The following is a 22,235-nucleotide window of genomic DNA, read 5'->3' as shown; positions in this document are numbered from 1 at the left end:
ATCTGTAGTTATTGCAAGCAACGTTGTCCAGTGTGCAATGCAAGCGTATTGGATACAACACCGAATGCAAGAAATAAGCCATATTAAAAAGCTTTTTAATAACTTAACATATCTAATGAATTTAAATAAAAATCATTGTTCATTTTTTTTTACCTGGAACACAGTAAGAATCGCAGCAGGAAATGTATCAAAATTTGTAGGAGGCGTTCCATTGTCAAAATTAAACCTGGAGATGAACAACACCACAGGTGAATCTGGTTTATTGCTGCAGATTGTGAAGCCAATTCCAATAGCAAGTACAGCATATACAAAATGCAACGGTGCTGAAAAACAGCATGATTCACGGACAAAACTTCCAAAGGTGCATCTGAATGTTCCTGATGATGGGTGTTGTTGTGATGAGCAGGCCGTGCAGATAAACTGGGAGTGCTCTAATGGACTGAAATTCATTCTGCGCTGTTAAACCGTTTGCTGTGGATTTGCAGAGCATGACAGTGAGCCCACAAGAGAAGTAAGGCCATCAGCTGTATGTGAGCTCGATACAAGAGAGGCACCATCTTAAGTTGCTATTCCATTCTCAAAGTATTGTTGTAGTTTTATAATTAACTCTGTAAATATGTGGCATGTCCACATACATTGGGCGACACAGTAGTTAGCACTGCTGCCTCACAGCACCAGGCCCCGAGTTCAATTCCGGCCTCGGGTGACCATGTGTGTGTGTGTGGTATTTGTATGTTCTCCCCGTATCTGTGTGGGTTTCCTCCAGGTGCTCTGGTTTCCTCCCACACTCCAAAGATGTGCAAGTTAGGTGGATTGGCCATGCTAAATTGACCCTTAGTGTCAGGGGGATTAAAGACGTGGGGGTTACAGAGACAGGGCCTGGGTGGGATTGTTGTTGGTGCAGGCTCCATGGGCCGAATGGCCTCCTTCTGCACTCTAGGGATTCTATAATTCTATGATGTGGTCAGGTTACATGATTTCTAACCCTCTCAACTCAGCATATCTCGTGTCTTACTTTACTCTGAGTCTGGTTTCTATGAACCTTTCTTTCCTATTCCACCTAAAGTTGGAATATATCAACTCACTTACTCTTTCTCTTTGTCCACATGGAGTATAGTCCTGAATTCAAGACCGATTGCACTGTGTTCCATACTGACGTTTTGGAGGGTATTTTAACCCCCCTCCATACTTGTTGGAAACTGGAGTGTGAAGCAGTCATAGAGATGCACTGAAACAGGCCCTTCAGCCCAACTCGTCCATGCCGACCAGATTTCCTAAACTGAACTAGCCCATTTGCCTAAGTTTGGTCCACATCCCTGTAAATCTATCCCAACCATGTACCTGTCCAAATGTCTTTTAAATGTTGTAATTGTACCCGCCTCTACCACCTCCTCTGGCAACTCATTCCATTTACTGACCACCCTCTGTGTGAAAAGGTTGCCCCTCAGGTCCCTTTTAAATCTTTCCCCTCTCACCTTAAACCTATGCCCTCTAGTTTTAGGCGCCCCTGCCCTGCGGAAAAGACCTTGGTTATTCACCTTATCTATGCCCCTCATGATTTTATGGAGCATTTACTAGTTTAATCTCAGGCCTGTGTGGAGGAACAGCAGTGACATCCCTGGCCAAGCCAAGCCTGCTAGCAACAGGAGCCAAGGCCAGAAGTTTGAAATAAAACAAATGGTATTGTTAGGGGCAATAGTGCTTCAAAGGGCCCCAGAAGGGAATCCTATGCCCACTCTGCCCCCTGCTTCCACCCTCCAGGTTTCAATTCAGTCCCTGAGTTACCACAACCATTTGGCTTGTGCTGACAATTTTTCCCATGGGTTCCTGGTGGTGGCCTCGACGGTACACAATTTTACCAGACATGCAGCTACTTCTGGCCAACCCCACAGCCCTTTCACGAGGCCCACGGGCCGGAATTCCCCGGCTGTTCACGCCCCGCCGCTGCTGCCAGAGAGGACGAAGAACTTGGCGCTCAGCCAAATCTCCATTCACTGTGGAGAATCCCATTGCCGTGAATGGCTGGAGAATCCCTCCCACACAGAAGAATCAGGGGAGATCGAATAGAAACATATAAGATTATGAAGGGAATAGATAAGTTAGAAGCAGGGAGGTGGTTTCCACTGGCAGGTGAAACTAGAACAAGGGGGCATAGCCTCAAAAGAAGAGGGAGCAGATTTAGGACTGAGTTGAGGAGGAACTTCTTCACCCAAAGAATTGTGAATTTGTGGAATTCCCTGCCCAGTGAAGCAGTTGAGGCTACCTCATTGAATGTTTTTAAGGCAAGGATAGATAAATTTTTGAACAGTAAAGGAATTAAGGGCTATAGTGAGCGGGCGGGTAAATGGAACTGAGTCCACAATAAGATCAGCCATGATCTGATTGAATGGCAGATCAGGTTCGAGGAGCCAGATGGCCTACTCCTGCTCCTAGTTCTTATGTTCTTATTTCCACCAGAAGATAATCGAGCCTATCCACCCTTCAGAGCTCAAAATTATGGAATACCTATAGCCTCGGTCAGTCTCCCTAACCTCTGTCAATGTACAGGTCCTAAAAGTCAATCCTCTGCACACTGTTTCTGGATTACATTCACGTGCTCCCCTTTCCCTTATCAATCTGGCTTGTATCCTGCAGTTCAGGTTTTTGTCTTACATTTAAGTTTCCCAGTCATAAAAAAAACAACCTAATTTTAAATTCATACAATGCTACAGTGTGACTTACTGTCCCCCAAAGAGCTGCATTCCAAGTAAGGCGAAGACTACGATGAACAAGAATAGCAAGAAGAGGAGACTGATGATAGATTTCATGGAGTTCAGCAGAGATACCACCAGATTACGCAATGAGTTCCAGTACCTTTAAAAACACAGGTCAAGCATCTTAGCAAAACACCAACGACAGTGTTACTCCTTCGACACCTTGTCTGATATTGAGCAAGGAAGCCAGCTCACTTTTTTCTCCCTGACTTCAATCTTAAAATCACACGCTTCAAAGAAAAATGAAAACTTCAATAAAATTTGAATGAGTTACTGGATAAATATTGATCACATTGGTTTATGTTTAGCATTTATCAACGTGTATGTGTCGAACTGGTTAAGGGAATGCAAATTTGCATGTGAACATTTAGGATAACTATAAGTAATGAGTGCGTGAAAATTGTATATTGAGACACTTCAATTAGTGGAGGTTTCAGACAAGCAAGGTTGATTTTTCTTTGCATTGAAATTCAATGTGGTTTAGAAAGATATGGGTGGCACGGTGGCTAGCACTGCTGTCTCACAGCGTCAGGGGCCAGGGTCACTGTCTGCGTGGAGTTTGCACGTTCGCCCCGTATCTGCTTGGGTTTCCTCCGGGTGCTCTGGTTTCCTCCCACAATCCAAAGATGTGCAGGTTATGTGGATTGGCCGTGCTAAATTTCCCTCTAGTGTCCTAAGATGTGTAGGTTAGGGGGATTAGCCATGATAAATGTGTGGGGTTACAGAATAGGGGGAGTGGGTTGGGTATGATGCTCTATTGGAGGGTCAGTGCAGACCCGATGGGTCAAATAGCTTCCTTCTGCGCTGTAGTGATTCCATGGTTCGATTCTATGGTTTAAGGTATGAAACGTTAAGTAAAATGGCTCTGTCATTGGGAAGATTTGGGAACAGAAGCTAATGTTGAAGGACAATGAAGCACTTGAGGCAGAAGTTCCACTTGTAAATAAGTAACAGAATAGCTCATATCTGAGGTAGCCTCGGAAGTACAATGGGCAATATGGCTTCCTTCAACGTTGCAAGGTTCAATGAATCTAAGACTGGAATTTTCCAATGTCGTACACCCCACCACTGCTGTCAGCAAGAACGGAAAATTTGGCACTCAGCCAAAACTCCATTCACTAAATCGGAATCAGAAAATTCCAGATGCAGAGAATTCCAGCCTAAAGGTTTAATAGGAGGGTGTCATGTTACTTGATTTGAAAAATGGTTGACTAGAAACTTGACATGATACCAATACATTATGCATAGTAACAGCAGTTTCATTGGGAGTTACTTACGGGATTTCCATGATTTCATTATCAGTACCAAAATGATACTTAACAGAATACTTCTGAACCCCACAAGATAGCATGTGGAACCTGCTCTCAAAACTGACAGTTGATTCAAGGTCAATTAATATCTTTAAAAGAGAATTGGACCAAAGTATTTTGAGAAGCCGAGTTGAGGGGTAGAGAGAGATTAATCCCACTGATAGATTTTTGTTCTTCATAGGAAATTGGAGATGGAAATGTTTCTCAAAATAGGTGATGTTGTTAGCGCTGATGGTCGGGAAATGTACAATAGAATAATCGCAAATTTACTTTGGATGCAACCTACATGATGGGCCGAATGGCCTTTTCTTAATATGGATTTTGTGCTTTTCTTCCATCTTCAAGTACAATTCTTGGTAAGTATACAGTAAATAACGATTCTTACAGCACTTCATCTTTCATGTAGTTAGAAATGCTATTTCTAAGTAAATATTAGTAAGTAACAATTCTTATGGTACTTCTGTGTTCTCATAGTTAGAAAGTCTATGATGTGTATTGCAAGTTTAGACATTAGTACCTTTATAATCTTGGCTACATCCAATGAGGCCATTGCCCTATGTCAACAAAATAGGAAGCAACACACGGTGCACGGTGGCACAGTGGTTAGCACTGCTGCCTCACAGCACCAGGGACCCGGGTTCACTTCCGGCCTTGGGTGACTGTGTGAAGTTTGCATGTTCTCCCCGTGTCTGCATGAGTTTCCTTTGGGTGCTCCGGTTTCCTCTCACAGTCCAAAGATGTGCGGATTAGGTTGATTGGCCATAGTGAATTGGCTCCTGGTGTCAGGGCGATTAGCAGGGTAAATATGTGGGGTTACAAGGATAGGGCCTGGGTGGGATTGTCGTCGGTGCAGGCTCGATGGGCCGAATGGCTTCTTTCTGCACTGCAACGATTCTATGAAACATAGAACCATTGGATTGTGCAATAATGATGACAAGATGTGCTGCCAGCTTCTCACTTGCAGTTGTCCAGTGGAACAAGCGATTCAATTAATGCAAAACCAATGGAATCTTCAAGGGTGAAACAACTGAACTTTCTGAATATATATGATAAAATAGCCGGCTAAAGAACTAATGGAACTAATTTGCAATAAGCATCCGTTATCGTCAGTTAGGGTTCACAGAGCTGTAGCTTTAACCAAAAAAAAACAATCATCGCGCAAATAATGTTTTTCTTTTGTTGCCAAGATAAAGTTTTACAAGAAATTGACAAAGGGAAGCTCGCAGCAAATTAATATTCTCCTTACTTGGTTACTTTGAAGATTCTGAGTAAACGAAGTGCTCTGAGAACACTTATACCAAACGAGGTGCCCGGTTTAACAGCGGCCCAAATTACCTCAAAAATACTGCCAACAATCACCTGCAAAAGCAGTACACAACACACACTGAGTTAGTGAGCTCTGTACAATAATATTTCCATTGTCTGCATTCAATCACGCAACCTCAATCTTACCGCAAAGTCAAAGCAGTTGAATGAGGAATGAAAGTACGTTCTAGGTCCCAGGCCGTACATTTTCAGGGACATCTCAGTCAGAAAAAGTCCAAGGAAAACAAACTCGGCAAAATCTGAAACAAGAATCATTTGTCAAAATCGTACATAGCACATAACAGGCCTGTTACATAATGTACATGTTAACAGCTCGTCGAAGAAATGGAGGGCGGCATGGTGGCACAGTGGTTAGCATTGAAGCCTCAGAGCCTGGTTTCAATTCCCGGCGTGGGTCACTGCCTGTACAGAGTCTGCACGTTCTACCCGTGTCTGCGTGGGTTTCCTCCGGGTGCTCCGGTTTCCTCCCACAGTCCCTGCTGGTTAGCTGCATTGGCCATGCTAAATTCTCCCTAGGTGTACCCAAACACGCACCGGAGTGTGGCAACTAGGGGATTTTCACAGTAACTTCATTGCAGTGTTAATGTAAGCTTACTTGTGACACTAACAAATAAAACTTAAACTATTTGTTTGTGCACAAGATCTATCAAGTGATGAGGGTAGGATTCCAAATCCACAGAATAAAAAATCTTCACAGCACAGAGGGTGGCCATTCAACCCACTCCATGAGCATCACCTTCCTGCTAAAGCAATCCAAACTAATCCTCATTCCCTACACTTTCCGCGTGACTTTTATCCTCCTCTGCTTCAACCGTCCATCTATTTTACCCTCGAAAAATGCAAATAATCTCTATATTTCAACTGCTCCGCGCTCCAACAACCTTGTGCATCAAGAGATTTGTCCACAATTCTCTCATTATCTTTTAGAATTATGCATTTACAAACTGGTAGTAAAGAAAAGCAGGAGGAAAATAGGAATTCTTGTGGGAAGGTGTAAAAGGGAGATCAGAAGGGCCAAAACTAGCCAAGGAGGTAGATGAATATAAACAGAATAATTGGACAACAAGCTTGGTGGCACAGTGGTTAGCACTGCTGCCTCATAGCGCCAGGGACCTCGGTTCAATTCCGGCCTCGGTTGACTGTGCGGAGATTGCATGTTCTCCCCGTGTCGAGGTGGGTTTCCTCTTGGTGCTTCAGTTTCCTCCCACAATCCAAAGATGTGCCGGTTAGATTGATTGGCCATGTTAATTGCCCCTAGTTTCAGGGGATTAGCAGGGTAAATATGTGGGGTTACGGGAATAGAGCCTGGGTGGGATTGCGATCGGTTCAGGCTCGATGGAGCATAGTAAGGGCTGAGGATACAGCTTTATGGGGCACCGGTGTTGAGAATGATCGTGGAGGAGGTGTTGTTGCCTATCCTTACTGATTGTGGTCTATGGGTTAAGAAGTTCAAGATCCAGTCACAGAGGGAGGAGCCGAGTCCCAGACCATGGAGTTTGGAGAGGAGCTTCGTAGGAGTAATGGTGTTGAAGGCTGAGCTGTAGTCGATAAATAGGAGTCTGACAAGGGTGTCTTACATTGCTGCTGGTCAAGGCTTTATCATAGGCCCAGAAGTGGCCACTGCTCCTGCTGGCACTGCCAGCACTGAGGAACCTCCCTTTGACTGACTGGCAGCTTTTGGGGGCATGACATCCTGCATGGGGTAAGGGGGAGGCAGTGGGTGATGGAGTACGGCAGAAGCTACCATCTCAGGTAACTAACCGCCCAAGGATTGAAGTCATGGGTTCCAGGAGAGGCGGGCTTGCCCATACCTTTCCAGTTGGCAATCAGGGCCACTGCCTACACAGTAAATCCTGGCTATCGAGTCTCATCCCATCCTGATCCGATATCCCATGAAATTTCCTGCAGCAATCAACGGATTACAACAGGGAGTGGGAGCTCCAGGTCAGCGCAGCTCATTTATGGCTTCTGTGGTGACTGTACCAAGTGAAAATTCTGCTGAGCCTGTCACAGATTTCCTTACATTTGCACTGGGACTTCTGCCATTTGCAAAAGAACCAGGACACAGCTGATGAAATACTCTCCCAAAGAGGCTAATTACTCCAGATTGTTGAAAAAATTGTGCCTTACATTGGCACGATTAAAACTAGTTCCACGTGGAACACCTTTCATTTTGGATTATTTTGAAAAATCAGACTGAGTCAGCAAAGACAGCATGGATGTAGAAGAGGAAAAAGAAACTTGGCCTCTCCAAAAGGAGGAAGCATGAATTGGCCAGTCTTCTATATCCCAGCACAATTTGAGTTTTTTTTTTATTCGTTCATGGGTTGTGGGCGCCGCTAGCTAGGCCTGCATTTATTGTCCCTCCCCGAGGGCAGTTGAGAGTCAACCATACTGCTGTGAATCTGGAGTCACATGTAGGCCAGACCAGGTAAGGAGAGCAGATTTCCTTCCCTAAAGGACATTACTGAACCAGATGGGTTTTAATGATAATGGTTTCAAGGCCCATCACTAGACTTTTAATTCCAGATTTTTATTGAATTCAAATTTCATAAGAACTAGGAGCAGGAGTAGGTCATCTGGCTCCTCGAGCCTCCTCCGCCATTCAATGCGATCATGGCTGATCTTTTCGTGGACTCAGCTACACTTACCCGCCTGCCCACCATAACCCTTAATTCCTTTACTGTTCAAAAATCTAACTATCTTTGCCTTAAAAACATGCTATGAGGTAGCCTCAACTGCTTCACTCGGCAGGGAATTCCACAGATAAAATCTGCCATGGCGGGATTCGAACCCGGGTCCCTAGATCATTACCCTGAGTCTTCTGGATTCGGTGACAGTGCCACTGCCTCCCCCTCACAAGTGAATAATAGACTCAGAATTTTTGTTGCATGTTATTCTATCGACATAAAATGAGTAAATTGCAGAAATGTACAGCCCCCCTCCCCACCAGTGAAAACGGAGTTCCCCTTTATGTTCAATGATAATGCCAACATTTAGGCAATACTGAGCTCTCAGTGTTCACCCAGAGAGATGAAAATATCTGCATAAAGATTTTCGAACCAGATAGAAGCAACGTGAAAATATATTTGACAAAGGCTTAATGTGGTGCTGCATACTTACACAAGGCCTCGGTGAGCCACATTGGCTGGTCATAGTGGACAATTGCAACACAGAGAGTATTAAGTGCCACCACGCAGAGAACTATCCAATAGAAGCTCTGCGATTTCACCATGCGTCTAATGAAGAAGCGAAATCTCTTCTCTTTCCTCCGAAAATACGAGGAGCTCTCATTTTTAACACTTTTTAGGCTAGGTCGAGTAAATCCTGGGAAGAAGAGATACAAATTGAAACATGTAAAATTCAGTGTAATTGTAAATGCTTCCAATCAAAGATGATATTCTATATGCAAACTTGTTCTAACATCACTTCAAGCCAATGCATTTAACTCTATGTTAAAGCTGAGTGGGTTGGAATCATAGAATCCTATCGTGCAGAAGGAGGCCATTCGGCCCATCGAGTCTGCACCGACCACAATCCCACCCAGGCCCTATCCCCATAACCCCATGCATTTACCCTAACCAGTTCCCCTGACACTGAGGGGCAATTTAGCATGGTCAATCCACCGAACCCGCACATCTTTGGACTGCGGGAGGAAACCGGAGCCACTGGAGGAAACCCACACAGACACGGGGAGAACGTATAGACTCCTCACAGACAGCGACCCAAGCCGGGAATCGAACCCGGGTCTCTGGTGCTGTGAGGCAGCAGTGCTAACCAGTGTCCCACCGTGCCAGATTAACTGGAATACGATGCAGCACGTGTATTGTAGCCAAGGACTCCTTTTGGTTTCACACCATTTTAAGTTTTTTTGTGCCTGTTTATTTTAGTTTGCATCTCTCACAATTTAAATGAGCCTAATTATTAATTCACTCTTTTTTGAACAGACTGCTGTCAGTTAATTACACATGACAGCACCAATTTGCACAAATGTCTCTTTAATTATTTGGCTGGCAATAGGATTGAAGGTCACAGGAATAAGTCCAGACAAACAATCAGATACTCGGCAAGAACCAGTGCTCCTTGTACTGCTGGCATGGGGATGGAAGGTGACTGCGGACAGCAGCTGGTAAGGGCTACATAACTGGGATGTTGCAAAGCAAAAATATTCCAGTGTTCTGCTTGATTTGGGAACCCATGGTTGAACAAGTCCAGCCTAAGGATTGTTAGAATGGAAGTCCCCTGATAGCTCCCAAGGTCTCTTACAAAATGAGCATTGGGCAGTCGCTGGCTAGTTCCAAGTGAGCACAAATAAACAACAGAATGCAGCTCATAACTTAGTATCAATTGATACTGTTCTCACCCTCACCAAACTTCCTTCAGCATAACTGTCACGGTAAATTACTCTCATATTAATCAATGTTTAAAGTTTGAAAGTTTAAAATTTATTTATTAGTGTCACATTTATGTTTACATTAACACTGCAATGAAGTTAGTGTGAAAATCCCCTCGTCGCCACACTCTGGTGCCTGTTCAGGTACACTCAGAGAGAATTTAGCATGGTCAATGCACCTAACCAGCACGTCTTTCGGATTGTGGGAGGAAACCGGAGCACCCAAAGGGAACCCACGCAGATACGGGGAGAACATGCAGACTCCGCACGGACAGTGACCCAAGTCAGGAATCGAACCTGGATCCCTGACACTGTGAGGCAGCAGTGCTAACCACTGTGCCACACTAATGCAAGTGCATTGTGCATTTCTGCTGTTTGAGATTCTCAGTCATAGGAACAGGTGTAGGCTATTCAGGCCTCCCAGACTGTTCTACGATTCAGTTAGACCGTGGCCACTCTGCAATTTAACTCCATCTATCCTCATGTGATTCCATAGGGGTGGCATGGTGGTTAGCACTGGAGCCTCACAGCACCAGTTCGATTACCGGGTTGGGGCACTGACTGCGTGGAGTCTGCACGTTCTCCCCGTGTCTGCATGGATTTCCTCCGGGTGCTCCGGTTTCCTCCCACAGTCTGAAAGATATGCTGGTTAGGTGCATTGACCCGACCAGGCACGGGAGTGTGGCGACTAGGGGATTTTCACGGTAACTTCATTGCAGTGTTAATGTAAGCCTTACTTATGATTAATAAATAAGCTTTAAAACTTTACTTTTAAGCCCTCATATCCTTCCTGACAAAATTATTTCAACCATTTTTGAAATCATCATAGAAATCATAGAAATCCTACAGTACAGAAAGAGGCTATTCGGCCCATCGAGTCTGCACCGACCACAAACCCACCCAGGCCCTACCCCCATATCCCTACATATTTACCCACTAATCCCTCTAACCTACACATCTCAGGGGACACTCAGGGCAATTTTTAGCACGGCCAATCAACCTAACCCGCACATCTTTGGACTGTGGGAGGAAACCGGAGCACCCGGAGGAAACCCACGCAGACACGAGGAGAATGTGCAAACTCCACACAGGCAGCGACCCGAGCCGGGAATCGAACCCAGGTCCCTGGAGGTGTGAAGCAGCAGTGCTAACCACTGTGCTACCGTGCCGCCCTGGGCATTATGCCCCAGGTCACACATTAGAAATGTGCGACCTCACCTCACCAGATTTGGGGTACATTGTTGAAATAGTATTCCAATGGCACACACTTGAGGGGGGCTGAATGACCAGTCACTGTGTTTATCCTTCACCTAACCCCAGTTACAATTAATGGGCTTGATAGCAATAAAGAAAGAAAGCACGCAACATACCATCACAACTATCCATCACTCCGAGCAGCACAAAGTTCTCAAGAAAAGGTGATGCCTTTTTCTCGTCCCATTTTATAGTTATCTTCCATCTTCCCATATAATTCCCTGGTACTGTGCAGCATTTTCTGGACAAGTACCAAGGCAGTGGTGCCAGAAGCAGTGTGGGTGGTAAAGTGGCAGGAAACATTCATTAAAATGTATCTATCTAATATCTCCAATCTCTTTCTATCCCACTGGGACGCTGTTTTGACTCAACATCTGCCAGAAAGCGAGGCTAACAGTGAGAACTCATTGTCAGAATGAGATCCTCACTCTCCCTGAGTACACGTCCACACATCCCTACAGTATATAACTCTGCTGAACATGTTTCTTTTATAAAAAAAAGGTATCAATATTAACACACAGGACCGAAACAGTTCAACCTAGTGGCCATGCCTAAACAAGTGACCAGCGCACAACATCATTCATAGCACTTTGCAGCCTACCTCGCACTATTTCATTTCCTATGTTAAGATTCGAATTGCATTATTATCTTAGAATCATAAAATCCTACAGTGCAGAACAAGTTCATTCGGCCCATCAAGTCTGTGCCCAAGTCCTATCCCTGTAACCCCGCATAATTACACTGGTAACATCCCCCTACACATATTGGGACACTAAGAGGCAATTTAGCATGGCCAATCCACCTAACCTGTACATCTATGGAGTGTGGAAGGAAACCGGAGCACCTGGAGGAAACCCACGCAGACACGGGGAGAACCCACACAGACACCACCCAAGGCCGGAATCAAACCCGGGTCCCTGGCGCTATGAGGCAGCAGTGCCACCGTCCCCCCACTCACAACAATTTATTTTATTGCTTACTAAGGGAACACAATACTTGGAATTATTAACTTTGTTCAAAAGGGAACTGAGTAATTTTGTTACTGAGAAGATTGTTTATTTTTTCAGGCAGTCGGTTCCTCAGGAATTCTGGAAAGAAACTCCTCGAAAAAGAGAAGTTCCCAAATCAAGCCTGGTTAATAAAATACTGGAATATGTTTATGACTAAATGAGCTGGTGTTTGTACATAATTGCCCCAGTGCTGGTTCTCACACACACAAAGCATTCTGACAGAAGACTGTTGTTATAGAGTTCATAAAATATTCTCAGATCCCACAGTTGCTGCTTCTGTGGATGCACTGTCTGCTATATGGAGAGAATTAGAATAGAATCCCTGCAGTGCAGCAGGGGCCTATTCGGCCCATCGAGCCTGCACCGACAGCAATCCCACCCAGGCCCTATCCCCATAACCCCACGTATTTACCCTGCTAATCCCCCTGACACTAAGAGGCAATTTATCATATTTATCATGGCCAATCAACCAAACACGCACATCTTTGGAGTGTGGGAGGAATCCGGGGCACCTGGAGGAAACCCATGCAGACACGGCGGGGCGGAGGGGGGGGGGGGGGGGGGGGGGTGATTTTACAACCTCGCTCGGGCGAGATCATCCGAGGCCAATGGAGATTTTGTTCTGTGATAAAATTCCAGCCGGGGAGAAAGTGCAAACTCCACACAGACAGTCACCTAAGTCCGGAATTGAACCCGGGTCCCTGGCACTGTGAGGCAGCAGTGCTAACCACTGTGCCACCCTGCTGCCCCATTAATAGGGAACAACAGATTGGAATAGCAAATTTACACCCTGACGGTTCCCAATTGTTGACATTCATACGTGGCGTGTCAATTTTCAAGCAACATTTTCAAGCAAATGCATTTTCCTATCTAGTGGCTGAACAATTTTCTACCGCAGCCTTCCATGGGCCAGGCAATGGGAAACTGCCGCAGGAGGCAGCCAGAAAATTGAACACGAGAAGAAATGAGTGAAGATGAGCATTGGAGGCGGGTGAAAAGGGAAACAATAACACAAAATGAAATCTCTGACATTTTCTCCCAATTAAAAATCTAATAACCCCTTGGATTTCCTCAAATGCTGCAATGGGAAAGGCTGCCAACTTAACTGCGGGGTAAGTGACCTGGGTTGTCTTTTGGTTTAATAATGCATGGTCAAATAAATGGACAGTTCTCCATACTCCCATTTTAAATGCAGCCCTTGCTGCCAATTAGGTGTTGCTTCTGTTCAAATTGCGGGATAATTCAAATGTGAATTGTGCTCAAGGAAAAAAGCCTCCAGTGTTATTTTGTTCCTATCGCTTTATCTAAATTACTGGATGATTTAAACAATTTAGCACAAAATCTAACAGAATTAACAACAGCAGGCTGCACTGCGGACAGCCCATCTGATTAATTGCAATTTGCTGATACTTGTTTTTTTTGAAATTATGTTTTAATAGTTGAACTGTGATAAAACGGGGGGGGAAAAGAAGAAAGCAGTTGGAGGATTTAACTGCACATTTGCTGCTACAACTGTGTTTGAAAACATTGCACATAAATTGACGATGCCCTGCGGTGTTGTACACATGGAGCGTAGCGATTTTCGCATGAGGTAGGGTTCAACTGGCAGGGGACAACTGGAGCAGGATGCGCAGACATTCACACTGATTATAATTTCCTCTAGCCATGACGTTCCAGTCGCCTCCCACTGCCAGAATGGTCGCAGGCAGGGCGGAATATTTGGTGAACTAACAAAAGGTCTGTTGGATTTGGGCAGGGCTTTCTGGTCCTGCTGTGGGTGGGTGGGACTGGTAAAAACCCACCCTTTGTCTGCATTGATGATGGAAGCAGCCTCTGCAAATTTGCTGTTCTCCAGTGCCTCCAGAGGCTGGAGGCTATAATTACAGCCTGATAAATTTACAGATACTGTTTCCATTAGAAATGTGGACACTGTTATTTATAATGAAGAAGCTGACAGGAGATGCACACAGATGGAAAACTTGAAATATATCATAGAAATGGATTATTATAACTTCAAGAGTTAATTGTGTTGGCTCTGCTTTCACACAAGCTGCCTGAACGTGGGCCATTATCTTTTTTTATGCATTCATGAGACATGGGCGTCACTGGTTGGCCAACATTTATTGCCCATCCCTAGTTATCCTTGTTCAGAGGGCAGTTGAGAGTCAACCACATTGCTGTAGCCCTGGAGTCACAAGTAGGTCAGACCTGGTAAGGATGGCAGATTTCCTTCCCTAAAGGACATTAGCGAAGCAGGTTTTTTAAAATGAAAATCAACAATGGTTTCATGGTCATTAGCAGATTCTTAATTCCAGACTTTTTGTTATTGAATTCAAATTCCTCCATCTGCCGTGGCAGGATTCGAACCCGGGTCCCCAGAACATTAGCTAAGTTTCTGGATTAACAGTCTCACAATAATACTATTAGGCCATCGTCTCCCATCTGCCACCTTAGACAAAATGAAGTAACTCGTAGCTCATGAGGCTGACCTGATTAAATTGTAAATGAGTTGGAACATTTACACTATGAGCCTTTTTTCCCATATATTTGATAGCTCACTAAACACAGGGACTGTTTCCCCAGCTTGGAAAAATGCTAACGCTATTCCAATTTGGTAAAGGCTGACCAGGGAGCCAAAACCAGGAAACAACATGCCATCAGTTTGACTTTGGTGAAATGAGCAAGATGCTCGAAGTTTAAAGATGCTCACTCTCACCTGCGCCCACGTGCATTAGTGAATCAATTCTATTGAGGAATGGGACCATAATATTATAAAGGATACCCACTGTTTGGCAGATGTGGAGACAAAGTAGCAGGAAAGTGGACATGGACTATTTTTTAGCAGCCTGTAAAACGGTTACTTTGAAATGTGTCTGCTCTGCCCCCACTGCCCATCCCATTACCAGGGATGTAGGTCCCAATTTAAGCCATCTAGCTGTTACAGAGATCTGTTAACTCACTTAGGGTAGCACGGTGGCACAGTGATTAGCACTGCTGCCTCACAGCGCCAGGGATCTGGGTTTGATTCCCGGCTTTGGTCACTGTCTGTCTGGAGTCTGCATGTTCTCCCCGTGTCTGTGTGGGTTTCCTCCAGGTGCTCCAGTTTCCTCCCGCAGTCCAAAGATGTGCCGGTTAGGTTGATTGGCCATGCTAAATTGCCCCTTAGTGTCCCGGGATTCGTAGGTTAGAGGGATTAGCAGGGTAAATATGTGGGGTTAAGGGGATAGGTCCTCCGTGGGATTGTTGTCAGTGCAGACTCGATGGGATGAATGGCCACCTTCTGCACTGCAGGGATTCTATGAAACTCAACGCAGCCTGGAGTTTAGACCTGTGACCTTCCTTTTTGCATAGCTCATGACTGCTTTTTTCAGCATGTATTCATGTCAAGTTTAAGGTGAGAAGTTATTTGCACTGCAAGGCAACAGGTAAATATGGCATATTCTCTTATAAGAGTCTCTAGTACAAGTACAATTCCAATAAGGAGTTAAAGGCAAATTCAAAACTAACAGAAATTAGTTCTTGGAGGAAGCATAATTGCCTTTTTTGGTATCATCAATCCAAAAGAGGAAGCACTACTTTATCGTGCCATTTAAGGCAACACACTGTGCCTTCTTCAGTGGTCAGATTCACTCTGAACTAACTGAGGGAAAGTCGAGCTCCAATTCAGGTTTTTTTTCTTATTATTCATGTGTGGGACATGAGCGTCGCTGGCTGACCAGCATTTATTGCCCTTCCCTAGTTGCCCATGAACTGAGTGGCTTGCTAGGCCATTTCAGAGGGCAGTTGAGAGTCAACCACATTGCTGTGGTTCTGGAGTCACATGTAGGTCAGACCAGCTAAGGATGGCAGATTTCCTTCCCTAAAGGACATTAGTGAACCAGATGGGTTTTTATGACAATCGACAATAGTTTCATGATCATCAGCAGATTCTTAATTCCAGATTTTTTTTAAAAAATTGAATTCAAATTCAAACTGCCGTGGTGGGATTGGAAGATGGGTCCCCAGAACATTAGCTGAGTTTCTGGATGAATAGTCTAGCGATAGACTATAGCCTGCCCGTTATGTTAATGATCGGCTCCTGGGCAGAAGCTGCCATTGAAAGACTGGGGCACTTGGAAAGTAAGAAAATAAAATGCTTGAAAAGGGAATGAAAATAACACAAAAAGGAACCCTGGTTGAAGAGACCAGAGACTGGGGCTGCAGTGTTGCATTTAAGTGATTTGAGTGCTGGGAATAGTTTTTTTTAAAATCTGTGATGATCTTAGACTCTACTTCTCACCACTATCATCAGAAAATCACACAGTTGACCAATTGATAAAAAGCCAAAAAATGAAACGTTGGTGATATGAGATGCAGAAATAATTAAAATAACACTAACTGCTGCTGGTGTCATCTACCGAAACTGCCGCAGGCTTCGGGTCGGCTCCAGCCCCTTAAAAAAAAGGAAAAAGTGCAGCTCTTTTTTTTAAAAAGAAAAAAAAAGACATTTTCTTTTACAAAGTGCGCTGTCTTCTTTCTATTAAAAGTCCAACAGGTTTATTTGGAATCACGAGCTTTCGGAGCGCTGCCTCTTCATCAGGTGAGTGGAGGGGGTGGGTTCACAAACACGGCATATATAGGCAAAGACACAATTGTAAGATAGTGACTGGAATGCAAGTCTGAACAGGTAATCAAGTTGTTACAGGTACAGACAATGCGAGTGGAGAGAGGGATGATCACAGGTTAAAGAAGTGTGAATTGTCTCAAGCCAGGGCAGTTAGTAAGATTTTGTAAGCCCGGGGAAAATGGTGGGGGTTACACATAGTGTGACATGAACCCAAGATCCTGGTTGAGGCAGTGCTCCAATAGCTCGTGATACCAAATAAACCTGTTGGGACTTCAACCTGATGTTGAGACTTCTTACTGTGCCCAACCCAGTCCAGCGCCGGCATCTCGCCATCATTATTAAAATGTAAACCAGCGATCATGCTGCATGCAATCCCTCTCACAATCTATTTAGCCCCCCCCCCATTGGCCTTAGATTTTCACAATTTCCCTCTCGACACAAATGGTTGAAAAGGACACTCGTGGGGGGAGGGGGGGGGGAGAGAATTCCCACAGTGCAGAAGGGGGCCATTTGGCCCATCAAGCCTGCACTGACAACAATCCCACCCAGGTCCTATCCCCGTATCCTCCACATATTTACCCTGCCAATCTCCATGACACTAAGGGACAATTTAGCATGGCCAATCAACCTAACCCGTACATCTTCGGAGTGTGGGAGGAAACCGGAGCACCTGGAAGAAATCCACACAGACACGGGGGCGGGGGGGGGGGGGAGCCAAGCCGGGAATCGAACCCAGGTCCCTGGCGCTGTGATGGATAACCATCGTGCCGCCCCTTCAAAATAAATTGCCCATTTGATGGATTTGAATGCCATTTTTAGTTTTAAGTTAGCGAGTGTCTGCTGATCTGGCTGCTTATTTTTTCAACTTCCCTCTGTTTTTGGCTTCTGGACTTCCCAGAGGTAATGGGAGAATGCAGCCTTTATCTTCTGTTCAGTTTTGTCACCTTTTCTGGGTGCAGTTCAAACAGCACCCCTGCTTTACCAGGATATTAAACTGGATGAGACTAAGTAGTCAAGATTGTCCGCAGATTTGACCATTATGGACATCAAAGCTGAGGCTGCTTCAGTTCTCAACCCTGGGTCTGATTCCCTGAATGAACTCTCTCTCTTTTTTTGGTACTTAATTTTAATTTGCTTTTTTGATTAGAAATAAAGTCCAATCATGGTCCCCACATGAGGGACAAACAAACAACAAATAAAGCAAATTACAGCACAGGAACAGGCCCCTTGGCCCTCCAAACTGGTGCGATCATGATACCCTAAATAAACTAAAAAAAACCTTCTGCCCTATTCATGTACCCATGCAGATGCCTCTTAAATGTTGCTAATGTGCCTGCTTCCACCACCTCCTCTGGCAGCACGTTCCAGGCACCCGCCATTCACTGTGTGAAAAACTTCCCCACACATCTCCCTTAAACTTCGCCCCTCTCACCTTGAACCTGCGCCCCCTTGTAATTGACACTTCCACCCTGGGAAAAAGCCTCTGACTATCCAAGCTGATAAGACATTGCATCCTATCTTGAGCTCGGTCAAACAAGATTCAAGCTGATAGGATGCGGCATTGCACTCCCTCCCAGGCTTGATCTAACACTTCATCTTAGCCAAAAGACTTAAGATGGTTTTGAAAAATGGCATCAGGTAAATTAACTATTTTTTAGCAGCCTGTACAATGTTCACTTTGATTTGTGTCTGATCTGCCCCCACTGCCCATCCCATATCAAGGATGTGGGTCCTAATTTTGGCAACCTAGCTGTTCGAGGTCGAGATCTGTTAACTCAACACAGACTGGAGGTTGGACCCGTGACCTTCCTTTTTGCATAGCTCATCGCTGCTTTCTCCAGCATGTATTCATATCAAGTTTAAGGTGAAGAATCATTTGCACTACAAGGAAACGTGCATATTCTCTTATGAGAATCCCTAGTACAATTCCAATAAAGAGTTAAAGGCAAATACAAAACTAACAGAAATTAGGTCTTGGAGGAAGCATAATTGCCTTTTTTGGTATCATCAGTCCAAAAGAGGAAGCATTACTTTATCGTGCCATTTAAGGCAACACACTGTGCCTTCTACAGTGATGTGGAGATGCCGGCGTTGGACTGGGGTAAGCACAGTAAGAAGTCTCACAATACCAGGTTAAAGTCCAACAGGTTTATTTGGCAGCAAATACCATAAGCTTTCGGAGCACAGCTCCTTCGTCAGATGGAGTGGATATCTGTTCTCCAACAGTGCACAGACACAGAAATCAAGTTACAGAATACTAATTAGAATGCAAATCTCTACAGCCAGCCAGGTCTTAAAGGTACAGATAATGTGGGTGGAGGGAGCATTCAACACAGGTTAAAGAGATGTGTATTGTCTCCAGACAGAACAGCTAGTGAGATTCTACAAGCCCAGGAGGCAAGCTGTGGGGGTTACTGATAATGTGACATAAATCCAACTTCCCGGTTTAGGCCGTCCTCATGTGTGCGGAACTTGGCTATCAGTTTCTGCTCAGCGACTCTGCGCTGTCGTGTGTCGTGAAGGCCGCCTTGGAGAACGCTTACCTGAAGATCCAAGGCTGAATGCCCTTCTACAGTGGTCAGATTGACTCTGAACTAACTGAGGGAAAGTGACATGGCAGTACAATGGAAGTGGACCAGCAAGAAAATAATTGACCAGGTTAATCCAGCACCTATTCATTTTTAGGAATGTCTCTCAATGGTGGACAATAATGGGGGCCGAATCAAATAAATCAAATCAAAATTTCTATTACTCTTTCTATGAAGAAGTGTTTTCCTTTTTTCACTCCTGAAAGGTCTGGATCTAACTTTTAGACTATGCCCCCTAGTCTTACAACTCACCCAGTTAGCAGAAATAGACTGAAAGTTTCCCATCTCGCCCGCCGCGGGAATTGTAGCCGGTGAGACAGAAAATTCAGCGGACCATCTAAAGGTCCATTGGGAATTTACAGTCTTGGGGTGCATGCAGCCGGAAAACCCCACCCATAGTTTCTCCTTATCTATCCTTCCCCTTGATATTTTGAAAATCTCCGTTGACTTCCTAAATTCAGGAATGCAACCTGAGTTTGTTTAATCTCTCCCCATAATTTAACCCTTGGTGGCCTGGTCTAAATTTTGGTAAATATATACTGCATTTCCTCCAAGGCCAAACTATCCTTACTAAGGTGCGATGCCCAGAAATGTTCACAAAACTCAAAGTGCCATCTAACCAAGGCTTTGTTTAGCTACAACATAACTTTTACCCCTTTGCATTTCGTTCGCCAAATATAAACACTAGCATTTTATTAGCCTTTTCCATTATGATGGGTACCTGGTCATGACATGTTAAGTCTGTGTCTGTAGACCGCCTTCATTTTTTTGGACCTCCACAGCGTCTAGTTTTTCACCAGAAACATGTTCTATTTTAGCTACAAAGTGAATGTTGTATATGTGGTGTCTCTCTAAGATAGCACAGCAGAAGAGAGTCACCTGACTTGAGGAACCAATGGGATCTGAGTGTGAGTGATCACCCCAGAGGGTGGAGGCCTCTCTTGGGTAGCAGCCATGTGGTTAAGCACATAAGGACTGGAGCTCTGCTCCAGGGCACCCCAGAGCTGCAACCTCTGTACCAAGTTTATTTTATCAATAAATACCTTCCGTTCCTAACAAAGTCTAAAATATCTTGACACTGCCGTAACAGCAACAGCATAATAGTGAATGACCGCACATTTGCTTTCAATACAATCCATTTGCCGCCATTTAGTGATTTAATGATATCTTGTAGTAATTTTACACTTCCATCTACATTGCTCACAATGCCATCGTAATTTCATCAACAAACTTGGATATGTTGATATGCATCCCATCATCTAAATCATTAAGGAATACAGTGAATAACAACACAGATCCTTGTGGAACACCACTGGTCACTTCCTGCCACTTGGCATATCTGCCCAATATCCCTACATTTGGAGTGGCACAGTGTTTAGCACTGCTGCCTCACAGCACCAGGGACCCAGGTTCGATTCCTGCCTTGGCTCAATGTCTGTGTGGAGTCTGCACGTTCTCCCCATGTCTGCGTGGGTTTCTTCTGGGTGCTCCGGTTTCCTCCTACGGTCTGAAAGACGTGCTGGTTAGGTGTATTGGCCATGCTAAATTCTCCCTCAGGTGTACCCAAGCAGGCACCAGAGTGTGGCTACTAGGGGATTTTCACAGTAACTTTATTGCAGTGTTAATGTAAGCCTACTTGTGACACTGATAAATAAACTTTAAACTTTGTTTCCTGCCATTCAACCAATTTCCTTACCAAGTCAATAATTTCCCTTAAATTCTATAACTTTCAACTTAAGCTCGCAGTCTTTTATCCGGGACCTCATCAAATGTCTCCTGGAAGTCCAGTAATATAACATCCCCCTGATGCTCAGTCACCTCTTCAACATGATTTGTGAAGCATGATGCATCATTTATAAATCCACGGTATCCCTCTCTGAGCAGCCGAAAATTTTCAAGGTGTTTAGTCAGCCTATCCTTAATATACATCAGCAATTTCCTGACAACAGATGTTTGGTTGTCCGGTCTAGAATTCCCTGCTTCCCTCTCTTATCTTTCTTGAATAGTGGAGCGGCAAGCACAATTTTCCAATCTGGAGGAGCAACCTCTGAATTGTGAGAACTTTGGAAGATTACAGCTAGGACATTTATGATGTCCTTCCCTGTCCTTTTCCAGAGCCTGGGATTTGCTCCTGGAGATTTGCCATTCTTTAGTGCCAATTTTATTTTCATCTCTATTATCCTGCTTACATTATTTTAAGAATAATTTCCTTTGGGGTGTGTCTAGCATGCAAGCCTCTTCCTTGATTGTAAAATACTGATGGAAAGTAATTATTCAGCATGTCTGTTATTTCCTTATTTTAATTGGCAACGTCAGTTTTCAAGTTTTTAAAGTTTTTTTAAGTTTATTTATTAGTGTCACAAGTAGGCTTACATTAATACTGCAATGAAGTTACTGTGAAAATCCCCTAGTCACCACATGCTCAATGCACCTGATGGGCACGTCTTTCATTCTGTGAGAGGAAACCGGAGCACCTGGAGGAAACCCATGCAGACATGGGGAGAACGTGCAGACTCCGTGCAGACAGTGACCTGAATTGAACCCGGATCCCTGTCATTGTGAAGCAGCAGTGCTAACCACTGTGCCAGGATCCCAGTTTGTTCCTGAGTACCCTATTTTTCCAAATGCGATTGTAAAAGTTTTTTGTGGTGGTTTTGATATCCCTCCTAACTCCATTTCTGAAACTCTTACAACCTGTCTCGTTAGTCTTTGCTTGTTGTCTTTTTCCTTTTCATGAGGATCTCTGTTATTTTTTGCATTGTTTTGACAGTATTTCCAAATTTGCATAAAATCACCCAGACAGCCAAATTCAGATTAACGCAGTAGTTATTACAGTCAATACAGGGCAGGATTTACTGTTCATCTTCTTCCGATTGCACAGACGGAAGAAATTGGACAGGACAGTTAGCAGACAAACAACTGCCTGAGAGGTCACTGACCACGGAACGCTAATGTGGACACTGGAGGTATGCCATTGTCACCTTGCATGCCAGGT

At 44.4% G+C, this 22,235-nt stretch overlaps 1 protein-coding gene across 1 annotated transcript in view; it reads right to left on the bottom strand.

Moving 5' to 3' along the window:
* Nucleotides 1–22,235, bottom strand: part of cacna1ba (calcium channel, voltage-dependent, N type, alpha 1B subunit, a) — a 664,407-nt gene that overhangs the window by 199,600 nt on the left and 442,572 nt on the right. The window contains exons 11-15 of the mRNA XM_078227596.1: nt 8,513–8,716; nt 5,516–5,628; nt 5,310–5,422; nt 2,722–2,853; nt 154–226 (exon numbers count right to left, since the gene is read on the bottom strand). Of these exons, the coding sequence (XP_078083722.1) occupies nt 154–226; nt 2,722–2,853; nt 5,310–5,422; nt 5,516–5,628; nt 8,513–8,716 (635 nt within the window). The remainder of the gene's footprint in view (nt 1–153; nt 227–2,721; nt 2,854–5,309; nt 5,423–5,515; nt 5,629–8,512; nt 8,717–22,235) is intronic.

This window comes from Mustelus asterias, chromosome 13 (genome assembly GCF_964213995.1).
Source record: "Mustelus asterias chromosome 13, sMusAst1.hap1.1, whole genome shotgun sequence".
Lineage (NCBI taxonomy): Eukaryota > Metazoa > Chordata > Chondrichthyes > Carcharhiniformes > Triakidae > Mustelus > Mustelus asterias.
Note: the sequence above shows the minus strand (reverse complement) of the source record. Positions and strands in the feature narration are given on the sequence as shown.